The sequence below is a fragment of the Vespula pensylvanica genome, chromosome 8, assembly GCF_014466175.1.
Source record: "Vespula pensylvanica isolate Volc-1 chromosome 8, ASM1446617v1, whole genome shotgun sequence".
Taxonomy (NCBI): Eukaryota; Metazoa; Arthropoda; class Insecta; order Hymenoptera; family Vespidae; genus Vespula; species Vespula pensylvanica.
This window is the reverse complement of record NC_057692.1, coordinates 5,164,816-5,187,153: the sequence shown is the minus strand read 5'-3', so window position 1 is coordinate 5,187,153 and position 22,338 is coordinate 5,164,816. Positions and strand designations below refer to the sequence as shown.

General features: G+C 35.0%; 1 protein-coding gene and 1 long non-coding RNA gene across 7 annotated transcripts in view; one reads left to right on the top strand and one right to left on the bottom strand.

The window, feature by feature from the left end:
• Positions 1-22,338, bottom strand: part of LOC122631206 — a 110,854-nt gene that overhangs the window by 77,254 nt on the left and 11,262 nt on the right. The gene's annotated exons all lie outside the window — the stretch shown is intronic.
• LOC122631205 overlaps positions 1,328-22,338 on the top strand; it is a 36,523-nt gene continuing 15,512 nt past the window's right edge. Inside the window, exon 1 of one of the 2 annotated variants that reach the window (XM_043816600.1) lies at positions 1,328-2,693. Coding sequence is in view for 1 of the 2 variants with exons in the window: in XM_043816599.1 (XP_043672534.1) it covers positions 19,760-19,790 (31 nt within the window). In the remaining variant the exon portion in view is untranslated. Of the gene's footprint in view, positions 2,694-19,660; positions 19,791-22,338 lie in introns of those variants that run through there. The other variant, XM_043816599.1, reaches the window with a different exon arrangement.

The following is a 22,338-nucleotide window of genomic DNA, read 5'->3' as shown; positions in this document are numbered from 1 at the left end:
AAATTGAAACCAAAATGTAAGCGCTAAAGCTCGGGTACGAACGATCTCGATATTCTCGATTTTCAATGTATCCGATCGGTTAGAGAGTCAAAAGCACATTGTCATGGTATACATACATACATATATATATATATATATACACACACACACACACACATATGTTACTTATAGACATGTATAAATAAATAAATAAAATATATATATGTAAATATAAATATATATATACACATATATACACTAACATATATCGATACGTGTGGCAAACCAACATAGAGAACGAAAGAGAAAGAGAAAGAGAAAGAGAGAGAGACGCCTTACCGCTTTCAAATATATCCCCGTCGAGCATCCATAACAAACCCTTCCTATCTCCCATTAAATCAAACGCAAACCGCCCGGCGAGCCGACAGTTCATTTAACCCGCCCCCTTCCGTGGCGGCGCTCGACGACCACCCCGCCCTCTATCTCTCTCTCTCTCTCTCTCTCTCTCTCTCTCTCACACTCTACACTCTCTCTCTCTCTCTCTTTCTCTCAAATCATCCGTTCGTCAGAAGCTCGACGCCGTGTGTTCTTCCACCCTCTCGTGACGTGCTCGATTTCGTTTAGAACGAAACAAAAGATAAAAAAAGACAGGAGAGAGAGAAAGAGTGAGGGAGAGAGACTCGAAGGAAAAGTATTCCTTATGCTTTCACGAATCGTCCACACCACGAATAAAACTGGTGCTTGCGATTAGTCGCGATTAGAGAAGGCAGCTACCGTTTTCTTCTCGAGTGCTACTTCGAGAAATCACATTTCTATGTATATATATGTATATTTTCTTCCATAGAAAAAGAATAAGATAGCAGACAGACAGACAGACAGACAGACAGACAGACAACAGACAAACAGACAGAGAGAAAGAGAGAACGAAGGACGTACGGTGAGTTTAAGCGCCGTTGGAAAATAAGAGGTTAGAGGAAGAAGTGAGGAGGGAAAAGAGGAGGAATAGGAGGAGGAAGAGAAAGAGGAGAAGGAGAAGGTGGAGGAGGAAGGAGAAGCGCGCTCGAGGTGGACGCGATGTGCGCACAGAAAAGAGAAAGAGAAGGAGAAAGAGAGAGAGAGAGAGAGAGAAAGATAGAAAGAAAGAAGAGCGCGAGTCGAGCGAAAGGAGAGCGAGGAGAAGTAAGAGGAAAGAGGAAGGATGATGGGCGAAGAAAGAGAGAGAGAGAACGAACGAGTGAGAGTGAGCGAGCGAGCGAGAGAGAGGGAGACTACAGAGAAGCGAAGAGGGGACTCGGAACTCGTGTCGTAGCGGTGCGACGATCGGTCGGGTATCTTCGTGTCGTGAGCCACACGCTCGGCCGGTATCGGCTCGCATACGCGCTCAGTCGTGCTCGGGCCTTGCTCGCGTACGGACGTTTTTCTTCTTGCATCAACTTGTATCTCGTGCGCGCGCCGAGAAAAACTTCGGACTTGGGACATAGAGAGATAGATAGAGTTTGAGAGTGTTTTAGCTTACTCCTCATCGCCGAGGTCACCGTACACTTTCTATATATCTCTCTCTCTCTCTCTCTCTCGATTCGATTCTGTTTCTCTCATCCTCTTATCGTTGTTACTTCTCCATTCGCTTTGAATTGCTCTTTTATTTCGGCCGATAATACTTGATCGGATTCTTAATCGAAGTTATTGTTTGATCGTGCTGAACTATATTAATGACATTAGAAAAGTGCAAAAGTTCGTATTTGATATCGGACCGAATTTATATGTGTGAGAAACGATATAGTGCTATTCGCGTGTTATTCGATATTTAACGAAGTATAGGAGAAGCGAAAAAGATATATTGATAGTGTATTGGAAGCTGCGGGAAACATCCATCGGTGTCTCATCTGTCCTCCTACTATTATACTATTACTACTCCTACTAATATTACTACGGGGGTATTAACAGCGGTCTCGAGTAACAGTGATAATCACGGACCGCTTTAAACGGTGCGCGAGTGACGCTCTCGCGATCCTAACGTGTTCCGATTAACTTCGTTCCGTTACGCGTATTCCCTCGAGTGTGCGCTTCACAATATATATATATATATATATATATACACAAATATATACATCGTACATACATATACATAGACATATATATATATATATATGCACAATATAAAGTGAGAGGACTCGCGGGAGTAGGAAGAAGGAACAAAGAAACGACGTGCCTACTACACTATTACTACTAAACTACTGTGAATCTCTCTCGGTGTAAGAGAAAAAGAAGAAGAAGAAGAAGAAAAAGGGAAAAAAAAGAAAGAAAGAAAGAAAGAAAGAAAGAAAAAGTGAGAAGAAAAGAGAAGGAAACACGAGAAAGGGGTGTCCATAGTTGATTAATATCTTTCTATCTCTTTCCCTCTATCTCATTCACTCACACTCCCCCTCCAATACTATTTCGTCCTCTTATTCTACTCTATTCTTCGCAAGAGCAAAAGCTGCAATAATCCAACAGCATCCAACATCGAGCAATAGCAACAACGTCAACAACAACAACAACAACAACAACAACAACAACAACACCACCACCGTAATCGTCGTCGTCGTCATCGTCATCATCATCATCATCATCGTCGTCGTCGTCATCGTGGTGGTGGTAGTAGTGGTGTCGTGTCAATTGCATCCTTCGTACGACGTCGACGACGCGACAGCGACGACTTCGGATTGTCTCTTGAGGTAAAGTGATTTTTAAATGACGTCACGGGAGAGAACATACGTCAAGTTGAGCAACCTCCGCGACCACGTACGCCACCGACTACCGTGTCTGATCCCCTCTCTTTCTCCTCATCCTTCTCCACCTCCACCTCCACCTCCACCTTCACCTCCCTTCCCCTCCCACCACCCCAGCGGCAGCACCACTACCACCACCCCTCCCATTCCCGCTATCCTCGATCGCACGTACGCACTCCTATCGTGTCGTACCACACGCATACATACAACATATATCTATCTATCTATCTATCTATCTATCTATCTATCTATTTATCTAGCTAGCTAGATATATATCTATCCATCTACCTATATATCTTATTTTATTTTATCTTTCTTTCCGTCTTTCTTTCTTTCTCAATTTTTCTTATCTTTTTATTTCTTTCTTTCTCTCGCACGTGCTATAAGAATAATGATATTACGTATCGGTCGCGACACGTCGATGGATAGTATAATCTGGATAATGCGTCGCTGTGGGTTTTTATACGAACACCTATATTACGCATACATATGTGTGTGTATGTGTGTGTATATATATATATATATATATATATATATATGCATAACACGTATAAATGTTATATGATATCTTCTTCTTCTTCTTCTTACGTTGACGCAGGTAATAGGGAATTCCGTCCAACTAAATGATATATATATATATATATATATATATAATATGTAACTATGATCGCGTGGCACGTAAGCACGTTATCTTAGAAACACAACTCTACCAAGAATCGATGAGCATATCGCAGAAACGAACGACGTCGATCGGATTCCGAATAATCGCTGGTTGTATAAAAGTCCATTTGAAGTATTTCGATACTTGAAATATTTTCTTCTTTCGTAGATTCCTTCTTCTTCCTATCGTTCGATTAGTTGCTTTCGTTGGATTCGTTCCTTCGTATTTTTCTCAAAATTCATTCAATGATTCATGCGTAATGTTTATTACGTGTTTATTATGTACACCACCTACTAATACATTGGTTTGGTATTTACAAGAAGATATCACTAAATCACTCGACGCTATTCGATTTATCACGTCTAGCGTCTGCTTAGGGAATGCCATTAAGCGGATTGCTCCGGTGCTATCGATTTTGTACGCTTTATGCATCAGCCCTCCTCCTCCTCCTCCTCCTCCTCCTCCTCTCTGGAACGTGCGATCTTTGTAAATCCATATATACTCTTGTTCTTTCTCTCTGTCTTTTTTTCTCTCTCTATGTTTCTGTCTTTATCTCTTTCTATCTCCTAATTTACGCTTTCTCTCACTTAACTTTGATCTCTATACGTTCTTGCTTCTTTGTCGAACTTAATTCGATAATAAATTCCATAGTACCAGAAATCTCTTTTATATATATATATATATATATATATATATAACTTTATCATACTCATCGTACACATATATATACGTGTTTGCATATGTATTTATAGCAAAATTTAGGGAGACCCAAGTGTGAAATTTATTTTTATCAGACGTAAGCAAGATGACGCTTACGATATGTTTCACGTTCGTTTTTCGTGTTTCTCGAAAGAGAGAATGGGAGAGAGAATGTTCCGATTCCTTCTTCGTTCTTTCTGACGTCATCTTTGTTATCTCGAGAAACGCATATAGTTCTCCTTATCTCTCCTTCTACTTTTTCTTCGTCTTCTCCTTCTTCTTGTTCTTCTCCTCCTCCTCCTCCTCTTCCACCTTTTCTTTGCGTTCGATTTCGCAAAATTTGTTTAAGTAACTTAACCTTCGGCAATTCATTGCTAATTGAATCAATTGATTAATCTGTTTATTATGTTCTTTATTATCCACAGAGCTATTAAGAAAAAAAAAAAAAAAATGAAAGAAAAAAATTTTTTTCCGATCGATTTTAAACGATCGACGACTTAGATTTTGTCGATAGAATATATTCAACTCTTTTTTTCTTTTTCTCTTTTAATTTAATCTAATTTTTATGAAACATTACATTAAATTAAATTGATAAAAATAATTTTTCTTAATTATATATATATATATATATACACACACAAACATATATACATGATGGTTGATTAATTAAGATATTTTTAGAAAGCCATTGGTAATTTAACTATAACGAGAAAGAGAGAGAAAGAGAGAGACGATTGAAAGCAGGATTTCTCTGTAATTTTCCGTGGATAAATCTATGTACACTGATTTTACTGTCGTAGAACGTAGAGAACGTTGTACGTAAGTATTAGCGTTGGTATTAGAGCGTGTTCGTATAACGACAGTTCTTGAACTTCCCACGAATTCGATATCGAAGTTGAAAGGGAAGTTCGGGCCCTCGTGACCGTTCCCTTCGTTAAACCTAACGCGAAAGCTTCCTTCGATCGAGAGCATTAAGCGCATATGTCAAAAATTTCAAAAACTCCTTCGACCTTTCGCACGAAGAGATTCTTTTCGAAAAGATTTTTATATCAGAAAATAATTCGTTTTGTCGAATAGATAGCGATGTATATATTTTTTTTTTTTTTTTTTTTTTGAAAAATCTATGATTTGTTTAATGACGTTGTTCATTCAAATATCTTCGATTATAAAAGCGGATTAAAGTTTAAAAAAAGAAAAAGAAAAAATTAGCGGAATGAAAATCGGCGTGATAAATGTTTCTATTTATATTTACGATTACGAGGAAGAAAAAAAAAAAAAGAAACGAGCAATGAAAAATATTGTTGTAAAAAATATTGGCATGAGAACGAAAATGATTCGTCGAGATGGCCGATCGAATTTCAACTTTCCCCATTTATGATCTTTCTTATTTTTCGGATAAAATCGAGACGACGCGCGCAGATAAAAAGAAGAAAAAGAAAGATAAACAAAATGATTCAAGTTGTTGTGTCAGAAATCGAAAGGATAAACAAACTTATCGCTATGAGATATTATTAGAAAATTTCAACTAATCGTATTTTGTACTCCATAGAAAAATAACACAACCCTCGATCTATAATATCTTTTCGATCTCATTCTCTTTCATTCCTTATCTCTTCCTTTTTCAAAACAAATATTTTCTTACGAATTACCACTCCGATATCAAAATCATGTAATACAATATAAATTTCCATTGGAGTGAGGCTGAATAGGAAAAAAAGAGAAGAAGAAGAAGAAGAAAAAACAACGAGATAAGACGTGTTTACGTCTTTATAGTAAAGTGAAATCTTCGAAGAAGTAAAGAAAAGTTAACGCTCGTTAGTATATATTTTCTTGGTCACGTGATTTCAACGACGATAAATCTTTACAAAGTAAAATACTTATACTACTCTTCGTCGTGCCTTAGAACATAACATATCCGGTAGTTAGTTACTTATCGCAAAGGGACTTTCGAATTGGTAAACAATGCAAACGTTTCTAAGACAATTCAACGAAGTTGAAGTTACATTCAATTTGATAAATGAGACGTCGAGAAAACTTGGGGGCAGGGGTTGAAGGAGAGAACTCAAAGATCAATTACGAGCATATATCTCTCGTTTGAACGAAATGGAACGAATCTTAGAAAAGAGAAAAAAAAAAAGAATAGTAATTTCTTTCTAACGTACATTATCTCATGATTTCTCACGTTCGTGTTCCGATTTGATGGAATTAAAAGGATATTAGAAATATATTTCGAGAGAGAGAGAGAGAGAGAGAGAGAGAGAGAGAGAGAGAGAGAGAGAAATAAATAAGTAAACAAATTAATTAATTAATTAATTAATTAATTAATTAATTAATTAATTAATAATAACAGATAGCCTGACGATCCCCAATTCGTTTTCTTTTTCATTGAACTTCCTCGGGACTTTTAGCATCTTCCGCTACATCGATGTCGCAAAGAAAATAAAAGGAAAGAGAGAAAGAATGGGGAGAGAAAACACAAAAACAAATTTAAAAAAAAAAAAAAAAAAGAAAGAAAGAAAGAAAGAAAGAAAAAGGGGAGAAAAAAGAAAAAGAAGAAAGGAAAACCCGTTAGAAATTATCCGAGGTTGCATGCACGCTCATGTGTCTGTCTGTTTGTCCCTGTCTGTGTAAATGTGTAAATGCATCTCAGTGCACACGCGCAAGCGTGTGTGTGTGTGTGTGTATGTGCAGAAGAGAACGCTATAATCTTTCGCGGTTCTTGTCCTCCTCCTCCACCTCCTCCTCCTCCTCCTCTTACTCTACTACTCCTCCTCGTCGAGTTACGAAGTCAGGCGAGCACAGCGATGAAAGAAGAACGGCGGCCGCGTGAAAGTAAAGAAAGTGGGCCGCACGAAGTAGTCTTCAAGCTACAACAAGCACACGGCAGGCACACACCATCTCTTTTCTTCTCTTACCAAAGAGATTCCTCCACCTCCACGTCCATGTCCACCTCTACCTGCACCTCCACTTCCACCTCCATCTCCAACTCGAGCTCTACCACCTCTTACTTCCGTTTTTCGTGATCGTCCCGATCTTCGTCAAGTCAAAAAAAGAAAAGAAAAAAAAAAAGAAGAGAGAGAGAGAGAGAAAAAAGCCATCGGTTCGATCATTCTCACGAGATCCCATTTTCTTTCTCTTTATAGAATATCACACACACGTACGTATCTCTCTCTACATATATATATACACACACGTATACATTGGTAAAGATAGAGATAGATATATCTATATAGAAAAAAAAGAAAGAGAGAAACTAGTATAAGAGAGTTTATTTCTATTCGGAGCAAATAGTTTTCGTCCGATGATCTCCGAGTAAAAATTAATAATTTAAGAGGAGAAAAAAGTAGGATTTTCTCTTTCTCTTTCTCTTTCTCTTTCTCTTCTAACAGCAGCAGCAGCAGTAGCAGATATACGTGAATTAATATTCGAGTTAGTTTGGAGAGACGCCAAAACGGATCTGAAAGTTATACTGGTATTACGATGAAACGATTAATATTTGAAAGAGTTTAGCAATGCTAGTCCGTGTGTTAGAGAAAGGGAGAGAGAGAGATAGAGTGTATGAGTGGGTGATTGTAAAAAGATAACTCTCTCTCTCTCTGTTTTTCTCTCATGACTGCCTAATAAGCTGTTTACTCCTTTTTTTTTTCTATTAATAACTATTTTAATCATACTTATCTAAGGTTTCGATCGAGATGTATATAAAATAAAAAATAAATAAATAAATGAATGAACAGATTAAAAAAATCAAATATTATTCTAAAAAAAATCAAATATTCAGATAAATCAAAATATTACTTTTAAAAAATAATCGAAGATTTGTCTTAGGGGATGCTATGACAAACGACGAAGAACTTTCGAAGTAATATATACGTATATATCTACGTATCTATGTATTAGATATACATACATATATATATGTATATATAGATATATACATACATACGTTTCCCTTTCGCGCTGAGAACACGAATGATGTGCGGGTAGTAGACAGACACTAGATACGACGTTGAGTATGGTATAATCGATAATGAGTGTACATGGCTAATGGATATTTGATCGTAGAGATTACCTAATGCTAAGCGCAAGTTCAGCAAGAAAAACAACGTATCTATAGATTTATATATATATATATATAACGCATGTGTGTATGTATGGGTATTTGTGCGTACATTACAGTACATATACGTATACATACATACATACATACATACGTACGTACGTACATACGTATGTACGTACGTAACTACGTACGCGTGGAAAAAATAATTTTCCTCGATATTTTATCAATGAATAATAATAGGTGAATAGAAAATTTTAATCGATCATTATCATTTCATCCTTTTCATTCTTTTCATCTTCTTATCTTTTTTTTCTTTTCCTTTTCCTTTTCTTTTTTTTTTTTTTTTTTTTTTACCTATTCGTAATATCTAGACGATTCATATCAAAAAGATATTACTCATACATATATACATACACAAAGAGTAGTACATTTCTCGATGCGAGCGTATATAATCATTTTTATGAGTCATTATACGTGCACAGATCTAACAGCGATGACGGAGCAATTCAAAAAGAAACATTTTGATTCTCGTTAACCAAAGTAGAATAGATATATATAGACGTATGTATATACGTGACATTTTATTGAATAAAGAGAGATAGATAGACAGAGAGAGAGAGAGAGAGAGAGAGAGAGAGAGAGAGAGAGAGAGAGAGAGAGAGAGAGAGAGAGAGAGAGAGAGACATACGCGTATAAATCCGCATACATGGGGACATATAATTGTGATATTCGAATCGCCCAGATGCAAATTAATCGCAGTCTGTCAGAAGTTCTAGAAAGTCTTGTCGTCAAGGTGATTGTTACGAGTTTGGAGCAGGGCCAATATCAACGTCGCTAAACGGCATCGTAGCTGAGGATCAAGCTTTTCCGTCCCCAACGTTTCGAGAATTTCCAAGTGGAATTCAGAATCCAAGTTTAAATTGACCGACCGTGATAATAAGATTATTATTAGAAATTACGCTTGGGTTTTTATTGTTACAATGCTACGGACGAAGATTTGGATTTTGAGACTTTTTCTTTTTCCTTTTTGTTTCCTTTCGTCTCTCTTTATTATCTTTATCGAAGCCGATAGCGTTATAAAAAGACGAAAGATCGCTTTTAAAAAATTCTAATTTGCCGCGATACGAATGACCCCGACGTTATTAAAACTAAAAGAAATTGGTAATCGACCACGCGAATTCGACTTTATCCGTAATAATAGGATTATTATTAGAAAATATATTTGGATTTTTAGTATTTGGTGTATGGATAGAAGAGATTTTTATTTCTTTTTTTTTTTTTTTTTCTTCTTCTTCTTTTCTCTTGTGTTCCCCTTTTTTGCTTTTATTTCTATCGAAGCCGAGAATGTGAGAAAGGGGATAAAAATAATTTTTGGAATTCAAATTTCCCGCCATACAAACGACCCGAATGCTACTATAGTAAAGAAAACCGATCGACTATCGACTCCGGTTTTATCCGTTGAATATTTATCGTTATCTTCTCTTTCTCTCTTTCTCTTTGTCTCTCTCTTTCTCTCTAGCATATCAGCTTACAGCTTTACACGATCATAGTCAGACTACTTTAGTTTTTTCTTTCTTTCCTTCCTTCCTTCCTTCCTTCCTTCCTTCCTTTCTTTTTTTCTTTCCTTTTTTCTTTTTTCTTCTTTAACTTCAAGATGTCGGCTATTACCATCCCAACCCTTTATTTTTCAAAGGCACAGATTCTTTTCTTTTCTTTTCTTTTCTTTCTTCTCTTCTCTTCCTTTTCTTTTTTTATTATTTTTTTTTCTCTTTTTATTCCAGAAGTATTAACAATCAAACTTTAAGATATCTACTTACGTGTACATCAAGTTATACACACACACACAAACACACACACATATATATATATATATAACTATAATGTTGGGATACAATATAAAGCAATAATTTATTATTTATAATATATATGTAACTATGTATATAAGTTTATGTACGTAGTACTTCGATATTGGAAGGCATTCGATTAATTATAATAATAATAATAATAATAATAATAATAATAATAATAATAATAATAATAATAATAATAATAATAATAAATTTTAATGTAATGAATAAATTTAGTAAAATATATCAGTACATTTAATATATATAATAAATTTATTTTTAGTAAAATAAACTAATTTTATTTTTACTAACACATATATATATATATATATATTATAATTAAAAAACTATTCCATTCATATAATCCTACATCATAGTCCTTTGTATGCATACGCGTAACTCGATCAACCCACACACAAACAGAAATGAAGTAAGTGTTACAAAAGTCAAGTAAAAAAAAAAAGAGAGAGAGAAAAGATGAGAAAGAAAGAAAGGCTGATAAAAATGTTCTCATCAAGCTTGCGTTCCGCTCGAAATCCGATATATTCGTAGAACTCAACCAACTAGTAGTATACTACCACACAACTACACCATCATCATCCACCCCGGTTCACCCTGTCATAGGGAAGAAAGCAAGCGTTATAATAGCTACACCCTAGGCAGGCGTGTTCTCGCCAAAATCCACGACCCCTCTTCTCTTGCTTCGAAATCGAAAGGTCATGGCATTCCGTGTTCCCTCTTCATTCCGATGGCCTCCCATTGCTCTTTCTCTTCTTTCTCTATCGTCGTTACTATGCTATATATGCATACACACTAATGTACGTACGTACGTACTTACGTATGTATGTATGTATGTATGTATGTATGTATGCGGAACCTTCCCAGGGTCGCGTGAAAAATAATCCAATTAGCGACAATTGACATGACGCGATCGTGGAAGAGAATCGTGCGATTCTTTCGCACTTCCGTGATACGTATTATATTATATATATATATATATATATATATGTATATATGTAATATATATTCTCATTTTATTTTATCAACAAGAGATATGTATCCATATATTTAAATAAAAAAAAAATAATAATAATAAAAAAGTAGGAAAGTAGAAAATGATTTTTGTCATTAGCATTACTTCGTTTCGAATGTTGTTTTAGAATGAAATAACAAAAATAAAATATATATATATATATATATATACATAAAAAGAACACGATTTTGATACGGTTCAAAGAATATTGTTCTTGACAATCTCGAATATTAAAAAATGGATCGGTTGGCACATTTCCATCAGGTAAGCCTGATATAACCGATTCCTCTCTCTTTAGTTGCTATTTTCTTTTCTTTTCTTTTCTTTTTTCTTCTTTTTTTTTTTTTTTTTTGTTACATTTAATATCCCAAGAATGAAAGAAATAGCAAGCAGAATAAAAGAGATAGTAGCAGTGATAATAGCAGTGATAGTAATAGTCGTAATAGTAGTAGTAATAGTAAGTAACAACAGCGAAGAGACGCGATATAAACGCGCATGCGCGTAAGATACAAAAAAAGATAAAGAAAATTTGTAACGAGTCGCACGAAGAGAAGTACTGAGACTTATTTTTAGCGGGTATTTTAAAACGCTAACGCGTTAGGCGCGCCGACAAAAAAAATTCGTTCGTCGCGAGACTCGACGGATAAAACTTTTACAACAATAATCGCGACAAATAAACATCTACCTTCTTATACTTTATCTTATCTTCATTTATATATACTTATATATATGCATATATATGTATATAGATATATATAACTGTATATGCATTTATATATATATATATATATATATATATATATATACACACACACAGCACATACAAAATGTACCATTTAATACTTGTTTACGTCTCAAGCGTAAATTCGCTCTACGAAAATAATAATTCGTAAACATAGTTTTTATAAATTTAGACATACTAAACAAAATTATATATATAATATATATATATATAATGAAAATTTATTATATCAATTTGTAACAAACACACAAATATCAATTTGACACATATACATTTATCAATATATACATTTTTCTGTGCCACAAATTAAAACAAAATTAATTCCTATAATAATAATAATAATAATAATAAAAATAATAATAATAATAATAATAGTTAGAATATGCAAAATAATTCGAAAATAAAAATCAGATAAGGCGAAAATAACGACAGAAAATAACACGTTTAGAAATAATATGGTATACCCCTATCCCCTTCCAACCCCCATATCTTATATATATATACATACATATGTATATCGTTGTTAGAGATGCGTTTGCATTCTAATCGAATTTATGATTACACTTTGAGAGAAACTGTTGGTTATGCTCGCGAAGCCGCTTCTCCTATATCCGAGGCGTTTTAATCCACGAAGATTGTCTTTATCGTTCGGCTCTATCGACGACATTATATTCCGTCGTGCGCCGTACGGTTCACTTATACGCCCTGGCTACTCTCCACGCATTACCATATTTTGCATACGCCAACATTTTATACGCACTCGTTTGCTCTCTTTCTCTCTTTCTCTCTCGCAAGCTTGCCTGTTTTGTACTCGGTATTTTCATGGCTCTCGCTTACGACGATCTCTACCTTTCAAGACACTCATTTCTTCTTACTTACTTGCTTGTATTTCGAAAAAAAGAAATGGCGTTACGTTTCTCATCGAATGAAATTATGTAATTTTTCTCTCTTTCTCTTTTTCTTTCTTTTTTTTTTTCTTTTTATATATATATATATATATATATTTTTGTCTTTCTCGATATTAAAACTCGATCATCAAATTTCGTCGAGTTCTGTTAAATTGTATAAAATAAATAAAAAGAAAATGTTACGGACACTTTGTGTGAGAAAAAAAGTATGATCGTTTTTGTATTTGAAAATATAAAAGAAACAATTACATCTGCTCGATGATAATTTTCTAATATTCATAAGAGAATAAGTCTACCAGACTTGTCCGATATTTTTATTGCACGAAATATAATTATGATCAGTTGTCTTTGCGTTCTAAAATTTATTGAATTATCTATCTATTTTATAGTGGATAGACATAACTTTCTTTTAATTTTATTAACAAATAAAAAACATATACCCTCGATATATATATATGTGTGTGTGTGTGTGTGTGTGTGTATACATATATGCTCAATCAATTTTTATTCTTTACTTACTTAAGAAATATACCCAAATCTTTTTTTTTTACTTTCATTAAGAAAAAAGAAATAAAAGAAAAAGAAAATACGAAGAACACGTCGGTACATAGGGGATGGAAGATAAAGGGTGAAAAATGAAAGGAGGGTAGAGTACATGGTCTGTTACACTAATTTTTAAAAGAATCTGTTCGTTATACACGGATTGAAAAAGGATTATAATTATTGAGATTGAACCTTATAGCAAATATTTTCGTCTTGATCAACCGAAATTATAGGAGTAGTTAGATTGTATGTGTGTATATATCTATCCATGAGCGCTCGGGTGCATCGATCCAGCCCTTATTCCTCCTCTTGCACAAAATATATATATATATATATATATATATATATACATATACACATATACACACACATACAGAGATATGTTCCCTACGTGTTCCCAACTTCGTTAGGCTCGCACGTGCGCGTATTTAACTCAGGACGCGTTCGGGGCCCGCCTTCTTTCGAAAGCTATTAGCGAGTACACGCGCTTCTTATTCTCTCTTACAAACGTTGTAAACGAAAGTACATACGTATTACGAATCGTCAAACCACATAAATAACTCCTTTGATTAATTGTAACAATTTGTTTTTTCTCTATCTTCCCCCTTACTACGTTACTCCATTAAATATTTCGATATAAAATTTGTTGATATTTGTTTTTTCAAAGAAGAGATATAATTGATAACTAATAATGCTTTCAAAAAATAAAAATAAAAATAATAAATAAATAAATACATACATACATACGTAAATAAATGCAATAGAAAACAAAATAAAATAATACAACTGCAAATATAAATAATATCAAATTAATAATTTAATACCGTATCAAGATTAATTAGTATAACGAAATGTCAAGCATAAAATCACAGATTTAAAGAAAATTAATTCCAACCTCGTTGATCTATTTTCTCCAAAATCCACAGAAACTCTCACACATATTATTATACGTGCATAGTTAATAATTCACACGTATACACACACCTACGTGTTCGTATATACGTGCACACATATACTCGCGCGACCTATGCATTAATCGTAAACATCGGGTAACGCAAATACACATGCACAAACCCTGGGGCACATAAATACGTACGAAATATAGGCAGATATTCGTTATTATCGGTATTCAGGTGCAGGCAAGCGGCAAGCACGCGTTACGCGATATTAATGCAGAAGCCCTGTAAGTGATAAAAGCCATATAGAAATACAAGCTTTACTCGTTCCCATATGTACACGTTCCAACCCCTCTACCCCTTTTTTCTTTCTTTTTTTTTCTTTTTTTTTTTTTTTTTTTTTTTTTACCACGAGGAGAAAGAAAAAGAAAAGGAAAAAAACGAAGAAGAAGAAAGATATACGTATACAAACGTATACACGAACGAAAAGACGACAACTACCAGTTTGTCTTTCTCCTCTTTTACCTCTCCTATTTTATTAATTTATTTCTTATTTTTATTATTTAAAAAAAAAAATTTTATTTCGCAAGGAATCGTAGGAACGAGCGAAATTCTCAGAGAACAAGTTCGAAAGAAAGAGGAAAAAAAATATTTTAACTGAACTATCTCAAAGCTCGGCTCACTTTCACTGTTTAGGCACAGAATAACTACGTTCCTGAATCTGTTAGATAAAAAGGAAGAGGGAAAGCTTCGCGTTTGTTCGCTAGAGTGCGCCTTAGGTGTTTGTACGTATCAGCGAGCGAGTGAGTGAGCGAGCGAGTAAGAGCAAGCGAATGAGAGAAAGAAAGAGAGAGACAGAGAAAGGACTATTTAACACAGGGACGAAGACCCAGAGCTTTCAGTGAAGCGCCATCGCGCTCTTCCGAGAGTCGCTGTGGTGTTGCTTACCATAAACGCATCGCTATCTTTTCTCTCTCTCTCTTTCTCTCTCTCTTTCTCTCTCTCTCTCTCTCTCTCTCTCTCTCTCTCTCTCTCTCTCTCTCTCTCTTTCTATGCCACTCCAGCAAGCTCGAAGAAGGGTGTTCTCTAACTCTCGTAAATTTAGCGCACTGATCTCATTCCACGGTGAATCCACTGACGAAAATAGCGCCCGGCACTAACAGCAAGGCGATGGAAGAGAAGCCACGCGTTTTATAAAGACGTCCATGCGTACGTTTACCCCGAAGGAGATCAGAGAGAGAAAGAGAGAGAGAGAGAGAGAGAGAGAGAGAGAGAGAGAGAGGGAAATACATGTTCCGTCTTCCTTTACTGGACAGAGCGATTAAAAGAGACGAATTCTTTCGGAGAGAAAGAGAAAGTACATTACGTTCTCTTACTTTTTCTTTCTCTGTCACTGACCTTTCTCAAACCACACGATTGAAAATTATTTTCTTACTATTTATTCTATCGCACCGAATAGACAGATAGATGATATTTGATAATATTTTAGTCTGACATTTTTCTATCGATTAATTATAACATTCGATAATTTCTTATTATTATAACATCGGGAAATATTTAAAATTCCAAATGAATACCAACGAACAAATTGTACTATAAATCTCTCTCTATATCTCTTTCTCTTTCTCTCTTCCTCTCTCCTTTGAATTTTTCTTATCTAAATTTCATCATCGTAACGTTATAAATTTTTCCATCGCGAATCTAACGTCGAGTGAAATTATTAGAATTATTAATTAATACGGCGCTAAACGTGACTTTTTTTTATTAAATCCTTCCTAATTTTTGTTATCTAAATTGCGTCGTCATAAATTTTTCCGTATCGAATGTTACGTCGTGAAATATTACAATTCTGAATGGGAATTACGAAAGAAATTATATATTAAATCTTTCAAATTCTTCTCTTTTTTTTTTTTTCCTTCTTCTTTTTTTAACGACCTTCTAATTATCTTTCTCGATAAATAAAAATTAATAGTCGTCTGAATGGTTCCCCTTGATAAAATTAAATCGAACAACAAAGTCTCTCGCGGAACATGTTTCATTCTGAATGTTTGTGTGCGTAAATAAATGCAGATCCTCGTATAAATGGTGCTGACGATCGTAGTCTTCAAGAAAGACAAAGACAAAGACAAAGAGGGAAAAAGATCGACACGTATACGTTATATATGCGAGTCATATCTTTTAAACGATAAGAGAAACTAAACAGACTGCCATGTAATATATACGTATACTTATATATATATATATACATATATATGTATGTTTGTGTATATTGTACTTCTGTTTTTCGTTTCGATGATATTATAGAACGATGCCTCGAAGAAAGTTCCTAGATTAGCCTAAAGTCCCTGTAAAGGGTAAACTTGTAAAAATCAATTACTATCCTTCGAGAATTAAATCCGCGAGCAAAGCTTGTAATCGTACGATTTAAAAAATATTAATTAGCTTTAAAACCAGCGATTAAATTTTTTTAAGATCGACCAAGAAACTTTTCGATACGTTTAACAATTTTTTTGGGACATATATCCTCTATCTACTTATTTTACTTTTTAAAATTCCTAATTATATTATATTATTCTATTATATATATTTATATATATATATATACATATCGTATATATAATTATATTATATTGTTATTTATTACGCATTTTTCTTACACAGTTTTTCTTTTTTTTTTTCCCCCCAAAAATATTGACGTATGTTTCATATATACTACGTCAGACCACTCTCTATCCCTATCTTTCTTTCTCTTTCTCTCTCTCTCTCTCTCTCTCTCTCTCTCTCTCTCTCTCTCTCTCTCTCTCTCTCCCTCTCTCGACGATAATTATTGACGCTTGCGTTACGTCACACTTATATACGTGACGGACAAATTCTTCTCTCGGAGGAGGAAACCAACGCTTAGAATTAACGTCATTAGCTTTTTAACATATTCATACTTCATTTTCCTTAACAATTCATCGTTTGCTTTATTATTCTTTTTTCTTTCTCCCTCCTATCCCCCTACCTCTCCCCCATTTGCTCACCCGACCTTCTTATCGATACGTCCTCGATATGTTTGTTAAAAATTGTGCTTCAAGAATCATCGTGAAGCATAAATTTTCAATGACATTCGAAATATTTTATAAATACATCGAACCGTACCGGAGAATCATCGCAATATAATCATATATGAAATTTAGATGATCGAAAAAGGAAGAGAAAGAAAAAAAGAAAAAAAGAAAGAAAGAAAGAAAGAAAGAAAGAAAGGAAGGAAGAAAGGAACTAAGTAAAATATTTCTTGTTTTTTTCTTTTTCTTTTTTTTTTCTGATAAAAATCTTAAAAGCCATCGTGAAAAAAATTTTTACAAACGTATGCGTACATATGTATGAATGTATGTTATATGTATATCGAAGTAAAATATTTTCCTCTTTTTTCCTCTCTCTCTCTCTCTTTTTTAACAACTTGGAATTCTTGAAAGCAATCAAATTTTTAAAACACCTTGTATATATATATATGTATATTTTATATATGTGTATATATATATATATATACGTAAGTACATCAAAGATTCTTCACGAAATGGTTTACGCATTCTTCATACTCGGAAAAGACGACGTCGAATCGACCTCGGATGCCGAACAAAGGCGCCGAGCAAGCCTTACTAGTACTTCGCGTAAAACGATCCATGCTAGATCGAAAGTAGTCGTGTATATATATATATATATATATATATATATATATATATATATATATATGTATATATGTATACGTACGTACAAAATACAAGTACACATATATACATACATAGAAACATACTCGTTACTCGTGGAACCATCGATATCACGATATATAATATAACCCGTTAGATTTCTCTTCTTATTTATGTTTATTTTGGTCCGTTTTATTTTATTTTATTTTATTTTATTTTATTTTATTTTATTTTTTTTTCTAACGAGGAATTCACTCCAGTTAAAACTAATTAAATATAAATTAGAAAAATATAAACGAAAGATAAAGGGAATTATTATTTTGCGTCGTTCATCGACGACGATACTAACCCGAACGAACTTTGAACTAAGACGGAAAGATAAGAGTTTTCCATATTTCTTCTCGATATAAAACGCATATTATTTCTCTCGGATTATTCGGACCGAACGGAATTAGAAAAGAAGGGATTGCGAAAAAAAAATTTATATATATATATATATATATATATATATATATATACGATCAAGTCCTAGATCAATAATATCGGTGTAACACATCAGTGGAATAGCTATCGCGTTACGTATTAACGACCATTAAAGTGATTAGAAATATATATGGTATGGGACATATAACACTTATTTATTACGACGAATGAGTGAATAAACAAACTATAAAAAGAAAAGAAAGAAAGAAAAGAAGAAAAGAGAAAAAGAAGGAAGTCATCGAATAGCATAAAGAAAATTATAAGAGTATAAATTACGCTTGTAACAATATAATCTGCTACGTGAGAAATCATTAATATTATATTTCTCTCATTTAGAAATCAATTTTAGATATTCCAAATCGAATCGATCAAATAAGATATTAATAATCTTCATACATGTAGCTATTTCGTAACCTATATTAAAAAAAAAAAAAAAAAAAAAAGAGAGAAAAAAGAAAAGAGAAAAGAAAAAAAGAACGGATGAAAAATCGGTCCAGTTCGATCGTAACCAAGTGAGTGGACGTATATATATATACATGTTTGAAGGTATGAGAGAGAGAGAGAGAGAGAAAGAGAGTTAGTAGATCGTTCTGTAACAAGCTGGTGGAGAGAAGGTGTGACGTCAGGCGTCGTCTAGCTACATCGTCGACGCCACAGGCACGTCCCGGACTCGCGTTCTCTCGCGACGTCGACGTCGACGTCGAGTCAAACCTCACTTCTCTCTCTCTCTCTCTCTCTCTCTCTCTCTCTCTCTCTCTCTCTCTCTCTCTCTCTCTCTCTCTCCCTCTACCTCTGCCTCTGTCTGTCTGTTTGTCTGTCCGTCTCCCTCTCTCTAACGTTCTCGTCGTCCTGTCGGTCTCTCGCATCGTCGTCATCGCATTCTACTCATGCCACTTGCCCCCCCCCCCTAAACCCCTCTCTCCTCTTTCCAGCCAATCCGCGACTATACTAACGAACTATCTCGCGTGTCGGAGGCGGTAGTAGTAGTAGTAGTAGTAGTAGGAGTAGTAGTAGTAGTGTAGTAGAATAGTAGTAGTAATGGTGGTGGTGGTGGTGGCGGTAGCGGTGGCGGCGGCAATGGCAACGGCAACAGCAGCGGCGGTGAACACGCACACACAGAACGCGCACGCGTGCCATGAAACCTTGTGTAGTAGTGCTGCTGCTGCCGCTGCTGCTGCTGTTGCTGCTGTTGGCGCGTAGTATCATCGGACCGACAGCGGCTAAGCACTTCGGCTGCCGAGTATCGGCGACGCGAGCCGATCGCTCCCCCCACTACCTTCTCACCTCTCTCTCTCTCTCTCACTCACTCACTCATTCTCCCTCCCTACCTCCCTCCTTCTATTTCTCTCTCTCTCTCCACTCTTCTTCGGTTCGCATCGACGAGACGCCGTTGGTCTGGCGGGGGCATAACATCTGCTCTTAGCGTGATTGCCGTGTATTGATGTAGCTTTATGGCAAACGCGGCAGCCTTTGCCCAACAAAGTAAGCGGATGATCGTTCGATGTTCTTTTTCTTGCTTGCTTTCTTTCTTTCTTTCTTTCTTTCTTTCTTTCTTTTTTTGTTTTTCTCTATCTCTCTCTTTCTCTTTTTCACTCCTTTTCTTCGAGTTAAAAAATTCGAATGAGAGTTGTCAAAGAAATCTGCATCTGGGTTGCGTCTTATGAACCTACTTTAGATATGCAAAAGATAATAGATGATGCTTCAACCTTATTTCCAAATTGAGGTTAATACGCGCGCGCGCGCGTATGCGTGTGTGTCTATATGGATTTCGAGTTTTTCTAGAATCGATCTGTTTAACACGTTTTGCCAATATATAAACGTTAGAAATATCGTATCGATAAGATTACTGTAGAAACTTGCAATGTTTCATCTTTAAATAGAAAAATCTCTTATGTTACTTATTGATACTGATTTTAATATTTCTTATATAAATACGAGATGTTTGATTGGATTATCGTGTAGATAATCAATGATAGAAATTTAGATAAGATAAAAATTTACGTTAGATAGCTAACAATTAACTCTGGTAAAAGAAAAAAAAAAAGAGGTGGTGTAGTAGCAACGGTAGTAGTATAGTGTAGTAATATAGTAATAGTAGTAGTAGTAGTAGTAGTAGTAGTATGTGAAATCAGTGATTCGGAGAAAGTGAAGGGCGACGTTCCTTTCACGCGAGCCTCTCCTGTCTTTGGTGTTATTGAACTCTTTCCGTTACGCTATTAATTTCACGAATATATATATATATATATATATATATACACACATACACACACATGCACATAATGAAATACCAAATTGAAAACTAAAAAAAGAAGTAATACTTAATTTTTCGTTATCCGTTTCATTTTCTAACCTGTTGCATTATTTTTTTAATATTGAAACGTTCGTGCAATCAAAAGAGATGGAGAGAAGAGTCGGTAGAATAGGAGGAGGTGGAGGAAAAACCGTACAGAGAGGGTAGGTTGGGTGAATATATTATTTCTACGAATCGATCGAGAGTTCACAAGAGTGAGAAAAAATAAGTGTTAACCGTTATCGCTTAACGACGGCGTAACCGACTCGATTTACGTAGATAACCATCCGGAGTTGCAGTTCCTTTGTTCGGTAAAGTTCGGACTCGGCGATCGGGAATCGTCGTGACCTCGTGACCGCTAGAACGTGTGAGAGAGAGAGAGAGAGAGAGAGAGAGAGAGAGAGAGAGAGAGAGAGAGAGAGAGAGCGAGAGATGCGACTTCTCGTAGCGACCACAGGCGGCGACTTCACGAATCATATATACATACATGTATATATTTATACTTGTTTATATATACATATATACACGTATACATACACACCCATATACGTTCATTGCTTCCGATTGATAGCGCTTATCGTCGCGTTTGTACCCCTCGATGATGCTCCCCAAAGCAAATGCAAGCCAAAGAAAAGATCAATTCTATCTATCGATCGACCGTTCCTCTTTCTTTTTCTTTCTTTCTTTCTTTCTTTCTTTCCTTTTTCTTTTTTTTTATTCTATGTAATAGTAAACGTGTTGTGTCGTCGTCTTCGTCGTCTTCGTCGTCTTCGTCTTCGTCGTCGTCGTCGTCGTCGTCGTCGTCGTTGTGTTGTATCGTCGGCGCCGTTCTCGTATCTCAATCGCACATCGTACGTCGTAGTCGTCTTCGTTGTCGTATCTACAAGAAGCTCGCGCAAGAATAGAATATCATTTGGCACGGATGGTGGCAACGGAAAGAACGACGATCCGCGCCGCACGCTCAGCGAAATTTTGTAATTCTAATCTCTGTTGAACGATCTTTTTTTTTATATATTATTTTTTTTCTCTTTTCTTTTTTATTTTTTTTTTTTCACCCTCTATATAAAACGCCTGTACTACCTCTTTCAATCGAACATATCTCAATTCATTCGTTCGCTTTTATAATTATCGTATAATTGATCGATGTCGATATTAACATCGTGAAAATGATCGAATCGAATCGACTGATCTTTTTTTCCAACTTCTAATTTCTGACCGTAACTATTTTTAATTCGATAATTACGTTCGCTCTCTTATCGATCGCGATTATATTATAAATATTGTCACTTGTATGTTGAACTTTGTTCTGTTTTTCTTCTTTTTTTGTTTTTTTTTTTTGTTCTTTCATTCTCGAAAATTCAGAGAAGCGATTAGACTCGTACTCGCAAAGACAAATTGAACTTCGATAAGAATAAAGGAAAATTATCTGCTTTAAAACTTTCTCATCTTGTTCGTGACAAAATCTATTGCGTCGTTACACGATTTGTTTTTTGAGGTTAAGTTATTGTCGTTGATTATCGTCTACGAAGATTAATTCGATTGTCATATCGACATCGTCGAGATTATCGACTTGGACGGACTTTGTTTAAAAAAAGAGAAAAAGAAAAAAAAAGGTGTAAATGTATTATTTTGTAAATGTAATAATATATTAACAAACCGAAGCAACTCTCTCTCTCTCTCTCTCTCTCTCTCTCTCTCTCTCTCTCTCTCTCTCTCTCTCTCTCTCTCTTTCTTTTTCTG